At 39.2% G+C, this 16,788-nt stretch overlaps 3 protein-coding genes across 4 annotated transcripts in view; 2 read left to right on the top strand and 1 right to left on the bottom strand.

The window, feature by feature from the left end:
* pparg (peroxisome proliferator-activated receptor gamma) overlaps positions 1-5,736 on the top strand; it is a 23,202-nt gene extending 17,466 nt beyond the window's left edge. For both annotated transcript variants that reach the window (XM_080845602.1, XM_080845603.1), the window contains exons 6-7: positions 3,755-4,247; positions 5,074-5,736. In XM_080845602.1, the coding sequence (XP_080701728.1) occupies positions 3,755-4,247; positions 5,074-5,321 (741 nt within the window). In that variant the 3' untranslated portion in view covers positions 5,322-5,736. The remainder of the gene's footprint in view (positions 1-3,754; positions 4,248-5,073) is intronic.
* A 3,793-nt stretch (positions 5,737-9,529) lies between these two features.
* Positions 9,530-14,842, top strand: tsen2 (TSEN2 tRNA splicing endonuclease subunit). The gene is made up of 12 exons (XM_080846840.1): positions 9,530-9,544; positions 9,841-10,053; positions 10,203-10,269; positions 10,392-10,431; positions 10,569-11,133; positions 11,280-11,357; positions 12,012-12,062; positions 12,152-12,290; positions 13,365-13,401; positions 13,585-13,696; positions 13,940-14,029; positions 14,110-14,842. Exons 2-12 carry the CDS (start codon positions 9,868-9,870, stop codon positions 14,167-14,169), a joined length of 1,425 nt encoding a protein of 474 aa, XP_080702966.1. The 5' UTR covers positions 9,530-9,544; positions 9,841-9,867; the 3' UTR covers positions 14,170-14,842.
* Positions 14,843-15,275: 433 nt separating this feature from the next.
* On the bottom strand, positions 15,276-16,492 carry mkrn2os.2 (MKRN2 opposite strand, tandem duplicate 2; the record flags this gene model as incomplete). The annotated part of the gene is made up of 4 exons (XM_080846230.1): positions 15,276-15,516; positions 15,726-15,894; positions 16,027-16,079; positions 16,290-16,492. 4 exons carry the CDS (start codon positions 16,490-16,492, stop codon positions 15,276-15,278), a joined length of 666 nt encoding a protein of 221 aa, XP_080702356.1.
* Positions 16,493-16,788: the final 296 nt, after the last annotated feature.

Here is a 16,788-nt window from a genome sequence, read left to right as displayed (position 1 = left end):
ATATTCCTCCACTCCTACGCAAGGTGCTGGCCCATCACATAATAGGGTGACTACACTAGTGGAGGCCAACCCTCCAAACCAACGTGTTCTTATGAAACTTTCACTCGTCATGTTTACAGCATGACACACCTAGAACTGATGATTTCTCCAGGCAGTGCCACAAACTGTTGCTTTTTTTAAATTCTGTTTTAAGGTTATACATTAAAACAATCAGAGGAAGAGAAACAGGATTATATAGTATAATTAATATATATATATATATATATATATATATATATATATATATATACATGTATACTGTATATTATAAAATATGATGTTGAAAAGGAAAGATTTGTGTAGTGAATTATTTTTATTAAATTAAATATTATGCTAGATGTTGAAATTCATTTAGAATTAAAGTAAAAAAGTTTATGGCTGGGACTTTTCTTGGCATTAGCAAAGCTCATATATGGGCCATTCTACCGAATTCGTGTAATATGCAGTCCCTCAACAATAAAAACTATTTACAAAACAATTAGGTATTTAGGCATAGATATTTAATTAGAAAATGTTATGGTCTATATAAACCCAATGCATTACATGAGATAGTGATAAGCTAAATATATACAAAATCATCATTTATAGGGTACTTTCTATTGGGAAGTAGCTGTCCCCAACCCTGACATCTAAATTTCAATACCTTTAAATAACACTTTTCAATTTTTTTAGATTTTTTTCAATGATTTAATTTCAAAGATCTTTATGATTGGGTTGAAACAGAACTTGGAATATTTAGATTTATTGTGGGTTTAATTTTTAAATCAATTTTCTATACTCAAAAAATCATGTCCCTAGTTTTCATGTCACTACCGAAACACAAGAGTTTCAGTCCATTGGCTGAGCCTGTGTTTTAGCCACGACTCTACATTTTTGACCATGCAGTGACACTGCATCTCTGTCCCTCATGGTTGAATGGTAAGTAGCTAAATCCCATAGTTTTTATATAAATGTGTTCCAAAGTCTGAAAATCGACGTGTAACCTTAAGAATTGTCACTACCGAAACGCATGTTTTCTTCAATTAAGTAAACCTTTTGGGGTTTCATGGAAAATCTTATGTTTGTATGTGTGTTCACCTCTTCAAAGATGTGTTTGAAAGCCGTGTGCTTGCTAGAATTCTTTATTTATGCTTAAAATTAGCTAGAATTGTCACTACCGAAACAGTCACTACCGAAACATATGGTAGTGACCTGATGATTTCAGTAGTGACAAAATGAAATGGTAAGTAGTTCAATCCGATAATTTTTTTAATAAATGTGTTGTGTGGACTAAAAGGCGGCCCAGAGCACCTTTTGGAAGATTTTGGGAGAGAAATGAACATCTATCCAACAGTGCAGTCACTACCGAAACACTGGATGTCACTACCGAAACAGTGCAGCACTACCGAAACACAGGATGTTTTGTAAAAAATTAAGTATATTGAGTAATCAACTAAAATGTTATGATACTGATTGGATTAATGTATGTTCAATTTCATCAATCAACAACTCTGGAATCAATATGATCAGTATTTTGCATTTTACAAAGAAATATTGCACTTAGATTTTGATGAATTGTATAAATTGAACTTGAAAATTTGGTAAAAAATTCATTTTTATGGATTTCATTGTGAAAACCTTCAAGAAATATTTGTAAAAATACTCTTCAGAGAAGGGAAGGAAACACAATCTGAACAGGTCAATAATAATACTTTTTTACTATAGTTAATGTGATGTTTCGGTAGTGACAATTTTTGGAAGAGGAAAAACATTCCAACACATTCTGAAAATACAATATAAAAATTGACTGTTCTTTTACTAGATAAGTGTACTTTAGATATGGTACAATATACATACGGACAAAGTTTTGGGAATAAAACATAAAAAAAATCAAAATATTTCCGACCTGACTTTGCACCAATTCGGTAGAATGGCCCATATATATATAATATAACAACATCTCATCATTAATATTTGTTGTTAATATACTATATTTTGTATTACCCAAGATTTAATATCATATCATATCCAATTACATTGCTTCTGCTAGTTCTAACATCCAGCAGACAGAGGTCATCATACTCCATGTCCTTCTGCTAAGAGATAAGGTCAAGGCTGGTAAACATAGATTATTTCAGTGTGTTTAGACTATTACTTACAGAACCACTGATACTGACCTAAAAGACCTTAAACATAGTAATGTTCCTAATTCTGCTCAAAATCTTTACTTCTTATTATAAATAAACTAAGGTGTAGCATAGCACAACAGCAGAATGCCAGACAATGTGGTTTCATAAATGGGCTTTGTCATGCCATTCAGCTTTAGTGAAACTGAATCAACGCTAGCTGAGTTTTATTTAATTTTATTAGGATGATATGCTGTTCCAAGAAAACTCAATTAATCTTTTTGAAGACAGCGTATTCAGCTTTGCGTGTAATGCAATATTAGTTCATTTAATAAGCTATTGTCAGAAAAGAAAATATAGGCAGGGCTGCTCACAGAGGATTTTAAAAAAGCAAAAATGTCACCCTTTGGATTTAAAACCAGAAAAAAAAAATTGCTTTCTTTTACAAACCAAAGTAAACACACACTGCTAAGGAGTCCAATCCATTCTTAGCCTGCAGGGCCACTCCCCAATGCATTAACTCTGAATGACATCTTAACAATGGATGTCTATGGAAGTTGTAAAATATCATTGGTTAGAGGCCTACTCTCACTGAAGTACCTGCAAAGGCTACCCGGTACTATGCTGATATATTAGTTCTGTATGCTACTGTAGGGTTCAAAAGTTTGAAATTACTCAGGAATTTGTATGTTTTTAAAGAGAAATTGATGTTTGTATTATTCAAGGTGGCATGTCATGCATTTAAATACATAGCAAAGACATTACTAATGTTGCACCCAGAAATTACCTCAAACTGTAAAGCACCCTTTTCAGATACCATTACTTTAATGTCATAATGATACACTCTCTTAGGAAATGTAAAAGTATGGGACATTTCGCTGTTGGAATGTTGAGCTGCTCATACAAAGTGCAAGGAATAATAAACTTGAAAGGTCGCTACTCTTTGTACATCTTACTGCCTGTGGCCAGGGCATGACTGGTGAAAATGTGGTCATGCAGAAGGTCTCCAGCAAGCAAAACCGTGTTGGTGAAGAAACCGGTCATTATGATACTGTCTTTCTTTGACAGGCCTGTACAACCACCAGACTTGACCCTATGAGGTCTTGTGGGAACAGCTTCACCGTAATGTCAGATATAAGTGCTCTTCCAAAGCAGTCCAGAGTAAGCACCTCTGAGAGAGACTACAGAAGTGGGTCACATGTCCCATCAATGTCTTCAAACTGGCAGCTGAAATGCCAAAGGTTTTCAAAATTCTTAAGGAGGATTCATTTATAGTTTAATGGATCGAACAATTCTTTTATATGAAAAGGAAGTTATTTCATTGCCAGCAAATAAAAGGCACTCTCATTTAAAGAATAATTTTCAACAAATAGCATAGACATGCATGCATGACTTCAAACTTTTAACCATGAGCAGATACACTGTATCAGGCACCTCAAACAGCTGCAGTGAATGTGACCATTAAGAAAATGCTCAAAAGAACACAAATATATCAAGGATGCAAACTTTGTAGTAAAAATGGGGTATTGATTTCTGCAATTTCTGCAATTTCTGCGATTCTGCGATTTCTAACCTCTCTCCCCCTGTCTCTCTTTGTCTTTCACGCATAGCCCTTTGTCATCCACGACATGCGCTCCCTTTCAGAGGGTGAGCAGTTCATCAATTGCAGACAGATCCCACCATCTCTAGGCAATCAGCAGCAGTCTGATTGTGGCCTGCTGCACCCTGGAGACTCAGCTGAGGAGGTAGAGGTGCGCTTCTTCCAACGCTGTCAATCACGATCAGCTGAGGCTGTCCGTGAGGTCACAGAGTTCGCCAAGAGCATCCCAGGCTTTATGGAGTTGGACCTGAACGACCAGGTGACGCTGCTGAAATATGGCGTCATTGAGGTGCTCATCATCATGATGGCCCCGCACATGAACAAGGACGGCACGCTGATCGCTTACGGACAGATCTTCATGACACGCGAGTTCCTCAAGAGTCTACGCAAGCCCTTCTGTCAGATGATGGAGCCCAAGTTTGAGTTCTCTGTGAAGTTCAACATGCTGGAGATGGACGACAGTGACATGGCTCTCTTCCTCGCCGTCATCATTCTCAGCGGAGGTGAGATGTTGGGCTTTGTTTCTTTAAGTTTACTTGTTCATCTTTAGCAAGCAAGCAGATGCTTTTATCCAAAGCAGTGTTCAGCACACTAATATAAATAAATATAAATATAAATAGACTAATTTGGTTCATCTACTACATATTTTGTTTTAGCAGTCTTATTGCTCAGTCATCTTTCTTTGCTAAGTCATCTTTTATTGCTTAGTCATCCCTGTCATATCAGACCTCGTGTACAAGATAAAATGTGGTCTAGCTCTACAAGATAAAAATGTGTCACAGCGAATGTCAAGATTTGGTGAAAGCATTACCTCTGAACAGTGTTTAAGCTTATCAGACAAATCATAATCACACAGCTTATGTCTAAACATACCTCACATGGAATCATAGTATTCTAGCAAACCAGTGCCTAAGAAATGTGTGAAAAGTGCTAACCACTTATCACTTTTTGTCATAAGTTCTACCATTTGTTTTTGCCTGTAACCAGTCTAGACAGGTTTGTGAAATGGTTATCACAGAGAATTATTGGTGAACATTTTGTGGTCATTTAATAACGTCTCAACCTTGAACTTTGACTTCATCACTGTGTAGGCCATTGCACGACAGCTTGTGAAAAATTAACTCTGAAGCAAAAAATAGATAAAAATGAAGGGAGACAATAGATCATGCCCTTTTTTGTGTGATTTGTGCTAACCCAGTCTGTATGTCAGTCTGTTACACCAGCAGATTGGGAATACCATTCACATGACACATGACCGTGTAATCTTAAGCTCAACCACAAACATTTAGAGGCTTTAAAATGACCTCTCACCTTTCTGTCCTGACGCAGATCGGCCTGGCCTGCTCAATGTCAAGCCAATTGAGGACCTGCAGGAAACAGTGCTCCACTCTCTGGAGCTGCAGCTTAAGATGAACCACCCAGACTCCCTCCAGCTCTTCGCCAAGGTGCTGCAAAAGATGACTGACCTCCGGCAACTAGTGTCTGACCACGTGCACTTCATCCAGCTGCTGAAAAAGACAGAAGTGGACATCTGTCTGCACCCGCTCCTGCAGGAGATCATAAGAGATCTGTACTAGGAAAACATCAGTAGAAATGATTTGTGATGCCATACCTGTAGCTCCCTTTGTGCCTTTTGGTGGCAGCTATGGCAGCTATGGTGATCTGCTCTCAGTCAAGGGGGTGGTGGTCCGGGGACCGATGATGGTTGAGAAAGAGTGACGATTTCATTTGAATGCTTCTGTGTGACTGCGCTGACTTTTTTTTATGGAACGTCTTGATAAAATTCCTGTTTTATTAAAGCAAAAATATGGCTTGACACCAATCTTAACAGCTAAGAATCTTTACCGTAAAACTATAAAAATGGCTGTTTGCCGCCAGGAAACAGTTACGTGTTCAAGGTAATGCAATAGAAAATGTATGTGAATCAATAGTATTAGGTCACAGAGTGTTATGAATTACCATGTATTGGCATGGTCTGTTGTTTTACCATACTTCCACGATGGCTATATGTCAGGTAGTTTTCTGTTAAGTGTTACTAAGGAAGTGGATATACAGGATTGTGTTGAAACAAGGGAAAAATATCACTGTGAATGCTTTTTATGATATGTCTTGAAACTGTGTACTTGTAATTTTTGCTTTGTCAGATGTTTTTTTTTTTCATTTAATCAAGATCACAAGGTTTTATGCATCATAATTCATAAAATATATACAATATATGATATTCTGTACCTCTTGTGAGGTTTCTCTCAACCAGCAAAAACATAAGTCTTGTTATCTAGCACTGAATGATTAAATTAGTTGGAGTCTTTGTGCCTTGGTGAATTGAAAGGGAAATACATAGCCGTTTATTTGTAGGAATATGTGGAAAAGTTTCATTTTTTAAATATCAGCTGGAAAGAAAAAAAAAATTCTGAATAAACCCTCAAAAGATATTACATTTTATAAGTTGATATTGTCTGTGGAAACTGATGTCTGAGTCTATACAGTAAACAGAAAAAATATCAAGAGAGAAAAAGAGATTGTAAAGAGAACTACACAGAGAAAACATGTAAAAGTAACTTTTTTAGTCATTTATCTTTCTGAACAATGGTCCCAACCCAGTGTTATGAAACCAGAAAAAGGGGCAGGAAAAAGAGTGAGAATGTAAAACTATGCTGATTGATTGATTACATGTAAAAGTGTGAAACAGTTTTGAGTGAATTTCCTCATTCCCCAGCCCCTAGTGGTTGGGTGAAACAATCGTTTGACGCAATCTACCCTTGTCAAGTAATTTTCCTGTGGTTTTTCATGTTCAGCTGCTACCTACTGAATGTCACCCCTGACAAGCTCTGCGCTATCCATAACACACAAAGCTATTTGGCTGTCATTACGTCATAACTTTATTGCGTGCTTCGGCAAACACACCCTGTTGTGATTGCAAAATATGAACTTAGTTGAACTGAGTCAGGAGATGGCTATCTACTGGAGGAAAATATACTTACCAGGTGCTAGAACAGAAAGTTTCAAAGTCTGGATTTGTTCACAGAAGTCTTTGATGGTTACATTTAGTGTGGTGTAGTCTTGTTACTCCTTCAAACATAGGATTGGTGAATCATTTAAGGGAAAGTAAGCTCCTGAACCATATAGATTTGATGCCCATTGCAAAGTTCTGTGGTATATAAACTGCTGTTATTGTAGGTGATTCATTAGGAATTAATGTACCTCTGCTCATCATCATGAAGCTGAAAGATCAGCTACATAAATTCACATCCCACGAGAACCAGTACTGCATTGTCAAAAGCAAACTCCAGAGTACCTCTCCAAATCTCCGGAGTACTTCTATTGTACAGATGGGAAATGTTAACCTTTTGAGAAGGTTTGCTTCACGCCATTCAAACTGAAGTATTTTTATAAACTTGTAAATCTGGCTGATAGACGGGGGTGGGCAGGGGTTTGTGTTCTCTAGATGTGAAAGGAGAGGGGGCAGAGAAAGCGCTGGCCCTGCAGCCATGCTAAAGGATTGGCAGGTGGGTATTCTGGAGAACTGCCTCATGCCTGCTTTATGGATGATGATGATTAAATGTGTTTTTGTGTCATGTCAGCATATCCTTACTTTGTTACTACCAAGTCTCCCGTGACCATATCCTGCCAAGACTCTTCTGCTCTGCTCTGCCAAATAATTGCAAAAAATAAATTTTCCGGCTTTATAAAAAGACATTAAGGACTTGAGCCAAAGACAGCATTCAGTGAAGGAAATTATATGTTGTGTGTTTGTGGGCCCCTAAAAAGCAGCAGCTTGGGTCTGTCCTCATTGTTTGAAGAAGGCATAGGAATCTCAGTCATGAGGAAAGCTTGTCACTGACAGGAGGCACCTGCCCTTGCCGCGAGAGGGGGAGTGGGGGTATTAAAAGGTCAGAGGTCAAAAATCATCCGTCTCATGTTGTTGCATGCTTTCTTTTTCTCACTTTTTGTTGCTCTTTGCCATCAGGATAAATATTTTTGGAAACTCAGGCTCATTAATAAACTTTTACAACAAAATTATCACCAGATTCCTAAAAATGTGGGTTGCCTAGTTCTACTGACGTTAAGCCACAATATATAATGTGTGTATTTATGCAGGATGTCAGTGAAGTGCTGTGTCATGTTACTCGTTTTCCTTCTTCAAACTGAGAAACACAGGGATTTCACACTGACAAACAACTATGGCTATTCCTGTGTGTAGCTCCAAAAAGAGATTGTAAAGAGAACTACACAGGGGTGAAGAAACATGTAAGAGTAACTTTTTTAGTCATTTATCTTTCTGAACAATGGTCCCAACCCAGTGTTATGAAGCCAGAAAAAAGAGTGAGAATGACAAAACTATGTTGATGGATTGATTACTGTGAAAGTGTGTAACACTGAAAGCGGCACCTCTTAAATAGAATCTTAATCTAGGCCTACTGTATAAAAGATAGCCATGGAGGGTGTGATTCTGTGTAAAAAAATATCACTAGGAATGAGCCCAAGTAAATTCTGAAAATTAGATATTACATTATGGCACATTTGAGTGATGAGTTTCGGGTATACCAGATGTATTTTCTTCATCCGTGAAGTGACTTGGCACACAGAGTTTCTTGCAAAAAGGGAAACATTGAATGTTTCTGAGAAAATGTTGAGTAAACCATCAGCTCGACTGTGCGTGTTGTGCAAGTCTGTCTAACTATCTAAGCCAGTCTTTTCCTCCCATCTGATTTCCTGCGAAATGAGAACTGATTCTACCTTGCATTAGCCAGTAGAAATGGAGAATATCACACATCACTACAACATAGATTTAAGAAGAGCATGTTGTTGCTTTCAGATCTGAATGATGATTTATTTCTGTATTTGTTGCATTTATTTTAACACATATATTTTTTCTCCATATAGATGTCTCGAAATATGTTCAAAACACCACAAAGGCATGTTTGTAGCCTATTAAATCAGTGTATATATATATCTATATACATAAAACAAAACAGAAATGCTAGTCAAAGCTAGGTTTGTTTCAGAATGTAGGACACATTGTGGTTTTTTTAAAAAGTTCTAAGTAGTCACTACACACCTTGTTTTGCAAAATATAGATAAACAAGCATGACTGTACTAAACTACTAGGTCATCACAACCCTGGTCAAAAAATAAAACATAGGCCGCATAGTAGTGGTGGCACTGAAGAAAATCCACAAAGCTCACAGTATTCAGTGACAACCTTGTAGCCTAACAAGTGAATTTAGAACCAACTATCCTGCTTGTGTGCACTGTATATTTGTTAGTTTTATTTGTCTAGCTGTCTCTCTGAGGTTTGCGCATAAAATGTTGCAATTTTAATGATCTTTACCTAGGCTTTAGAGAGGTACTTCTATTGCAAATATTAGTTAACATTTCCCCCTGCTGGTCAGGATGGCGAACAGGGTAATCTTTGGAGCCTACATTTTTTAAGTTATATTTTCTAAACACTGCAGCCTTCTTGAACCTATATTCATTTGTTTTTTGCCTTTTATTTACTTGTTTTTATTAGTTATTTTAGACACATAGCCCATAGGTGTACACTTGAATATTATCCGGCAGTGAAAAGTTACGTGCATTGTTTGGTTTAACGAGGTGGCTGTATAGGCCTACTATTTTCTGCACTAAACAAGCAAACAATTAAACTATGTAAGAATGGTCAATGTTCAATTCAATTAGGCAAACATCTTAACAGGAACAAGAATGTCGCTGCCTCTTGCACTCCGCGGTAGGAAATAGAGGTAACACACTGTGACAGGCTCCGCCCCTCTAAACTATTTGCTTGAAATGTGATGAGTAGGTAGGAAGTTGTGGACACATACACACACACAGTTTTACTCTCATTACTGATTCTGTAATTTCATCCTTAAGCAAGTGTAATTGTACCAATGTGTACAGAAACCTGTGATTAGTTATCTGTTGTTCAGTCCGTTTGCTAGGTAGCTCACATTAGCGTAGCCTACTGAAGCGTAAGCAAGTTTCCTATAGCTAGATAGGAAATTCCATATAGAAATGGATGGCTTGCATCAACTAATTGGAATTGAAATGTACCACTAAGTCAAGACTTTGAACAATTTGCTCAACAATCCCAAATAGGTAGTGTTAGAGGTTCGTGGCGCTTTGATGGAAGCTGTTTTTCAAGCTCCCAAACGACGTCCAAGAGTCTATGAGGCTTATGAGGCGCCTCTGCCTGTACCAATATTCGAGCAGGATGTGACCCACCTTCATCATCTGGTTTTCAAAGCCGAACTTCTTAATAATCACGTAATTGTGAGGAATCCAGACTATATACAATCCCTGTACAGTAAGGTAGGTCAACAGAATACAGGCTGCATCCTGTATTTTATACGTGCCATAGACCTATCTTGATATATGTTTTTAGAATGAATGACATATTAATGTATACGTAATGAATGTATGTATTACAATATATGTTTACATATTCTCATCCGATACAGGGCTACTTTGGCAAAGGCATATTGTCTAGAAGCAGACCAGAACATAGCCTGTCTGAGAGGTGGAAAAGTGAGTTCATGTGTACAAACAAGATCCAATTTAAAAGCCAAATCAAAGTCCATAATTGGGGTGAATGCTGCATAAAGGCATCTTAAGTGAATGAAACTAAAGTGTTCTTGTTTCCCTTGTAGATCATGGTGATTTCCCTCTCCCGGTCATCTCACACTCAAGGTGCGCTTGCCTAACTTGACAGCTGTCATCTACATTCACTTCATATGCCTACATTTCTGATTCATGCATTTTGTAGGTGAGCTGATATAGTGCTTCAGCTATTCTCTCATAAAACAAATCATTTTCAAAAATTTTAGGTATCAAGCACAACTACAACTGGCACGGGATGCTTTGCAGGCTCAAGGCTTGGATGAGGAAGTTGTTAATCAGACCCTTGAAAGGTTAACCCAACCAGTGGAATTCCTTGTAACAGAAAGTGGTAAGGATCAGGAAAATGGACATGCAGAGATCCCTCTCAGCCCTCATGTAAAGGGGGACGCTGAGTCATGTGCAGACACAACTTTAAAGATCCTGGACTCTTTATCAAAGCGACCCTCTGGTGAAGATCTGAGTGATCGGGTGGAAGATGGAGGTGGAAACTCTCCAGAAGCTAAAAGGCCCCGACGGCAAGGGAACGCTGTGTATGATCCCTTAGCCAGTATGTATCCTGAGGAGCCTGAGCAGCTGGATCAGAAAGCCTGGTCCCAGATCAGGTGTTTGAGGCACGATGACTGGATCATCCACTGTGGCTGTCGGCTGCAGGAGAGTCAGTTAGAAGCAGCTGCACCTCTGCAGAACTGCAAAACTGACATTCAAGGTTGTGAATATGTTCTTGTAGAGGAGCATGAGGACAATGAGGAGTCCACACAAGGCCAGAGAAATGTAAATACAAGTCTAGAAATGTTTCATTTGTCTGTGTTAAAGCCCTAAAAGGGAGTTAGAAATGTGCTGTTATGTTGTGTGAAACATATCATCTGGAAAGAAGATATACTTCTATTGTCTGTAAAACAATGGCCTCCTTCCTCCAGGCCAATGGCACAGGAAAATTAGTGTGCCGAATTAACCCCTTCAGGATTACTGAATACCTACAGCTGAGTTTGGAGGAGGTGAGTTAAACCCTCTCAAATTTTGTCATGCATAGTACTCCAGCTGACTGTTTTTACTGTGAATCCACAATATTTTGAGGGCGAAAGACAATAGGAACTCAATTAAGCCTGTATTGCCACAGCTGGTTTTCTATCAGGGAGAGAACAGTGAGGCAGGCCAATGTAAACAGTGGACAGAGCTGTGATTGTGGTGAGCTGTTGGGTCTCCTGTGCCTTCACTCTCCACGTGGCAGTGTTACAGCGCCCCCCTCCCCTCATTGGGATCATGCTGACATCTCTATTCCAGTCAGCGAGTGTGATTAACTCACTTGATTTCCAAGAGCAGAAGCCCAGGGGGGTAATCAAAGGATCACAGCTGATGTTTGAGATCAGTGTTTGGTGTTTTCACTGTTCTATTATTCAACATTTGTCCTGCATTTACTACCCTGTGATGAAATATGGTATGGTAAAGTTCACCTTTAAGGCCTCGGTCAGTGTTGAATAGCCAATGATGTTTCAAACCTAATTTGGGGTTACTTAAGGGTGTGCTTCTTAATGAACCCTGCACTCCTGCTCCCTTCAGAAGAATGCTGAGGGTGGGATTATGAAGTAGAAGTGAACTTTTGTGTTATTCCAGATCTTATCTGCTTACTTTTGTGTTTGTTCATGTTTCAGGCATTCTTCCTGGTCTATGCTTTAGGCTGCCTGTCGATTTATGACCATGAGGTAACCTACTATTCCCTTGTCAGAACATACAGAGATTTGTTGTGAAGAACCATATTAGTATTCTTAACCGATACTGCTGTATTTTACAGGAGCCGCTATCAGTTCTCCAGGTTTGGGAAATGTGTCGTTCAATGCAGCCAAACTTTGAGACTACCTATGTGGCATACCACTATTTCCGCTCCAAAGGATGGGTACCAAAGACAGGAGTGAAATACGGCTCAGACTTCAGTGAGAATAAACTTTTAATATGTTGTATTGTGACCTAGTTTGAGTGCAATTTCTGGCGCACTCAATTTCTTTGATGATGTGAAGAGGTAAGATGAGCTGATTAATACTTTAGCCTGCCATTTTACTATAGACAAGGGAATATGAGACAGAAATCAAACTAATGCATACAACACAAGTTAAGGATGTGTGCAATCCATTGAAACCTAACTGAAATGGACAACACAATATGTGGTTCCAATAAAGTGGTCTTACCCATCCAGCTGACAGGGTAAGTAGAGCCAGCTGAGAAAAATGACTAACTATTGCATTAGCTAGATCCAAGAACCACAACCAGCACCAGGTATAATGCGAAGCATAATTATTAATAATGAAATCCCCCATTATATCATTAAATATTGCAACTAATGTGTCTAAAGCTCTGAGGACTCACAATTAGAGATGGAAGCCTTCAATTGAAAGGAACTTTAATTCTTTTGGGGAAAATCCACAGATGATTTGTTCCACAGCTAGATGAAAATCCCACTGGCTCATCTTACCCCACTCTCTCCTACTATTGTGTTTTTTTTTTTTCTTCTCTCGTGGCATCTCTACAACAATACAGCAATCTTGTGTCATTCAAGGTGACCGTGCTTGGCATTCCAGGATTAGAAGCTTCTGACTGGTGCCATGTGTTCATTAGTCTGGACCCCTAACTGAAAGATTCATGACTTGAGTTTGCCCAGTACTCTGTTCATGTTCAGTGGAAAGTCTTTGACTTTACTGACTAGATCATGTGCTCCCTCTCCTGGTGCCAGACTTACCAGGCCAAAGTCAATGAGCGAGATTTTCCACCAGGGTTTAAGTAACACTCAGCAGCAGCAGCTAAATAATTCAGGGGGTACTACAGCATAGCCTTCCTGCCTGTGTGCCGGTAAGATGATGGCAGTGACAGGCTGACTCCTGCTGTCTGACCACTCCTGTGCTGTGCCTGTAGAACAGCCGGTCACGTCCACATCTGACACCGACACTCTTGTTGGTCTGATGGCGAATAGGGTTACAGTCTGTTTGGTTTTTTAATTGTTTTGTCTCCTGCAGTGCTCTATCGGAAAGGACCACCTTTTTATCATGCAAGGTTGGTTTCTCCCATTAATCACTTTGAAGGTAAACATATTAATGGGACTTCAAATGATTGTATCTGTAGGTAAAATCACATTGAGTCCCTTTTATGATTTAGGTCGTCCCATTGTTTGTAAGGAAGTCCCACCATTCAGTGTTACCTGAATCTGAACAGATTGCCTCCCCCTTTAATATGCAGCTACTCCGTGGTGGTGGAGAAGGTAGATGAGTCCTTCAAGGGGGCAACACTGCGACCTTTCAGCTGGCGCTCCCTGGCAGCCCTCAGCCGGGTCACCGGCAACGTCTCGAAGGTTCCTAAATCCTTTTATTCATTACTTTAGTATCTGGGGAATGCACTAACACAGACATTAAGGTTCCAGAGAAGGTGCTGACAGGAGCCATACCAGAAGCATTTATTTAAAAAAAATATCTGTTTTACATGTTGTTGGACATTACTGAAAAGGATTGTACACATAGCATAATGAAATACAACTGTTGACTGTACAGCTGAATGTAGAATGTAGCTATGCATTTAAGTGTATTCTGTTTTACAGGAGCTGATGCTTTGTTATGTTGTTATTCCATTGGACATGAATGAAGAGATGCTTTGCTCTCCAGAATGCATCAAGAAGATGAAAGTGCAGGTGAGGCCTGATGACTAGTTGTGTTTTTATAGTTTCTGTTTTTCCTGATGTACTTTACTAATACAGTGTTTTTGTCTCAGGAGATGATTTTGAGCAGATGGATATCCTCACGAGAACGTACCGATCAAGATGAAATATAGACGTTGACTCAACTACTGTGTTTCATTGTTACAAAGGCGGTCGGTGAAAATCAACAGATGTAGATGGGAAGGCAGCAGCCCTCTCCAAGACTTGAGATGCAGCCAAAGTCCACATGAACATTAATAGAAATGTTGCAACTTCCTATCAGTAGAGGGGACATTATTTGTTTTAATTGTTCTTTTGCCAATGAACATTTGGTGCAGCTGTCTAATAATTTGGAAACCAGTTGTGTACTGCAGATTGTAAGGTAATTGTTTTGGAGACATGTTGTTGGAACACTCTGCAAAACATTCATTTGATCATAAATAAATGAACAAATGTCTACAAATTGCCATATAAAGAGAGCATTTATCTAGCCATTTGTGGATATGCAAGCGGATGTGTTGATGCTCAGACATTTAAAACAATGTTGCAGCTTAAATGAACACCTCTCCTGCATGCCTCAGTGTGGCTTAATTGTAAGTTGGCTCAGGGGGTAATGGGATCCCCACATAAACATGGATAATCAGGCAGGCAACCCTTGTGGTGGATGTGTGGTGTGGGTGATTTGGGTTGGTCACGGCCACGTTGTCCCATTGTTGCTGTCAGACTGTGGGTGTGAGTGTGTGTGTGTGTGTGTGGCCTGGATTCATTATGTTTAGGAAAACAATACTCAGTATGCGCTGCTATTTTTTGAACAGCATCAAGTTGCTGGTGAGTTAAATAAAGATTATATCAGTGCATCTTTTGTATTTTTTTGGTGTAATAACATTTAGTTATTTAAATCACACATAATTACCCAGTGCATTAAGTCTGGACAGGCACAGATAAATGTACACCACACTTGTCAGTCTCTGCCAGTCTGGATGTAACATTAAAGTGTAACTTCCACCTCAGCTCTGACCCTAATTTCACCCACTGCATGATTTTGGAACATGCTAGTCAATATTAACACCACCATTGATGTATTTCATCATAGTTCAGTCATATAATTTAGCTTACAGCTCCAAAAACACTATTTTAGGGTGGAGTTACACTTCAATATGGCCCTGATAGGCAAAAATTCAGAAATGGCATAGCAAGTACAAAAGTAGCATGAAACTCCCAAACTGACAATCATCACGTGTCAGGTCTTGCCATCGCCATCCGTCTCTCCGCTCTCCTTCTGAGGACTGTCCACAATGTAGAAGTGGTTTTGGGAGATTTCTCTGCAGAGGGTGCTGTATTTAGATGCTCGTTTTATCCGAGGAAGCACAAAACTCTTTGTGAACTCATCTTTGCTAAGGGCACGTTTGCCCTGGGTTGCTGACACGCAGTTTATGAACATGAGAGTATAGTTGTAGCAGTTGTGGGAGTCCTCATTAAAACTGAAAAAGAGACACCAAGAAGTACTCAGCTTTTATGTATTTATAAACTAAATGCTTACAAGCAATGAGTTCACACATTTGATAGAAATTTAGAACTACGACAATCAGATATATTAGTTAATAACCAGGACAAATGATTGTCAAATGACCAGACATAAACTTGATAATCAGGAGTTCCCAAACATAAATTATAAATACAGCCACTCTACCTTTTCAAAACTGGGTCCCACATCTGGGCACTGGAGAACTTGTCCAGGTACTGGTCCCATTGGTCTATGAGGTTGTACATGTCGGGCTGGACCAGAGGGATGCTGAGGCACCTCTCCCAGCCCTGGTAGTCTCTGCACACTCCAGTCTTTGTATAGTTAAACACCACACCTACATTGAGAGAAAGAACACGTGCACAGACGTTTCAAAACCCATTATGAAAACACAACATTCTGTTGTGTATTTCTCTTTTAGTGAAGTGACATTGAAGAAGTTGATGATATATCAATCACGCATTCATACCCTTAGAGCTGCTGATGCCTGTATGGAGATCTGATCCGCCATCAAAATCCCTGCTTTGGAAATAAACATCAAATTGACTTACACCTACAGATCAACCTACTCCTCACTGCATAGTATTGTAAAACAAGTGATGTGGCATAAACAGTTCTAGGTATAGCCTCTCCATTTAAAATAATCATTTCAAATAGCATTCTGGGACAATTGTAATAAATTGTATATCTTTTGCCCATATTAACATGACCATGTGTAAATTAACAGCCCACCTGAGTTTGTTTTCATCTGTTGGAGCCACCAGGAAGGAGCATGGAGATTTGTGTCCATTGGAGAAAGGGTTAGGTATGCTAACGGGTGCCTCCTCTAGTCTCCGGCCACTAAAGCTAAGCCCACACTCAGGGCATTCCTCTGGGACGAAGAAACAAAAGATATTCTTGTTGCAGTGGCTGAACCTCAACACACTCTTATCCATGGAGAACAGACATGGACAAAGCAATTTCCTGGAACGAAAATGTTGGTTCCTATACCTTCACTCCAGTGCCTGTGGATGGCTGTGGGTGATAGAGTAGAGCTTCTGGTTGTGTGACGTTCACAGACAACCTTATTTGTAACCATTAGCCTCTCCGGTTTCACATAACCCAACACCTGCTAAGCAGCGGAACCCATTTGTGTATTAATGTTAAGGGGAGCGGTAACCATGTGTTTCTAATGAATACTGTCTGCTCAGCAACAATACTAAATGGGTTCAGGGAATAAAGAACTTGCATT

The sequence above is a fragment of the Sprattus sprattus genome (genome assembly GCF_963457725.1).
Source record: "Sprattus sprattus genome assembly, chromosome: 10".
NCBI lineage: Eukaryota > Metazoa > Chordata > Actinopteri > Clupeiformes > Clupeidae > Sprattus > Sprattus sprattus.
Note: the sequence above shows the minus strand (reverse complement) of the source record. Positions and strands in the feature narration are given on the sequence as shown.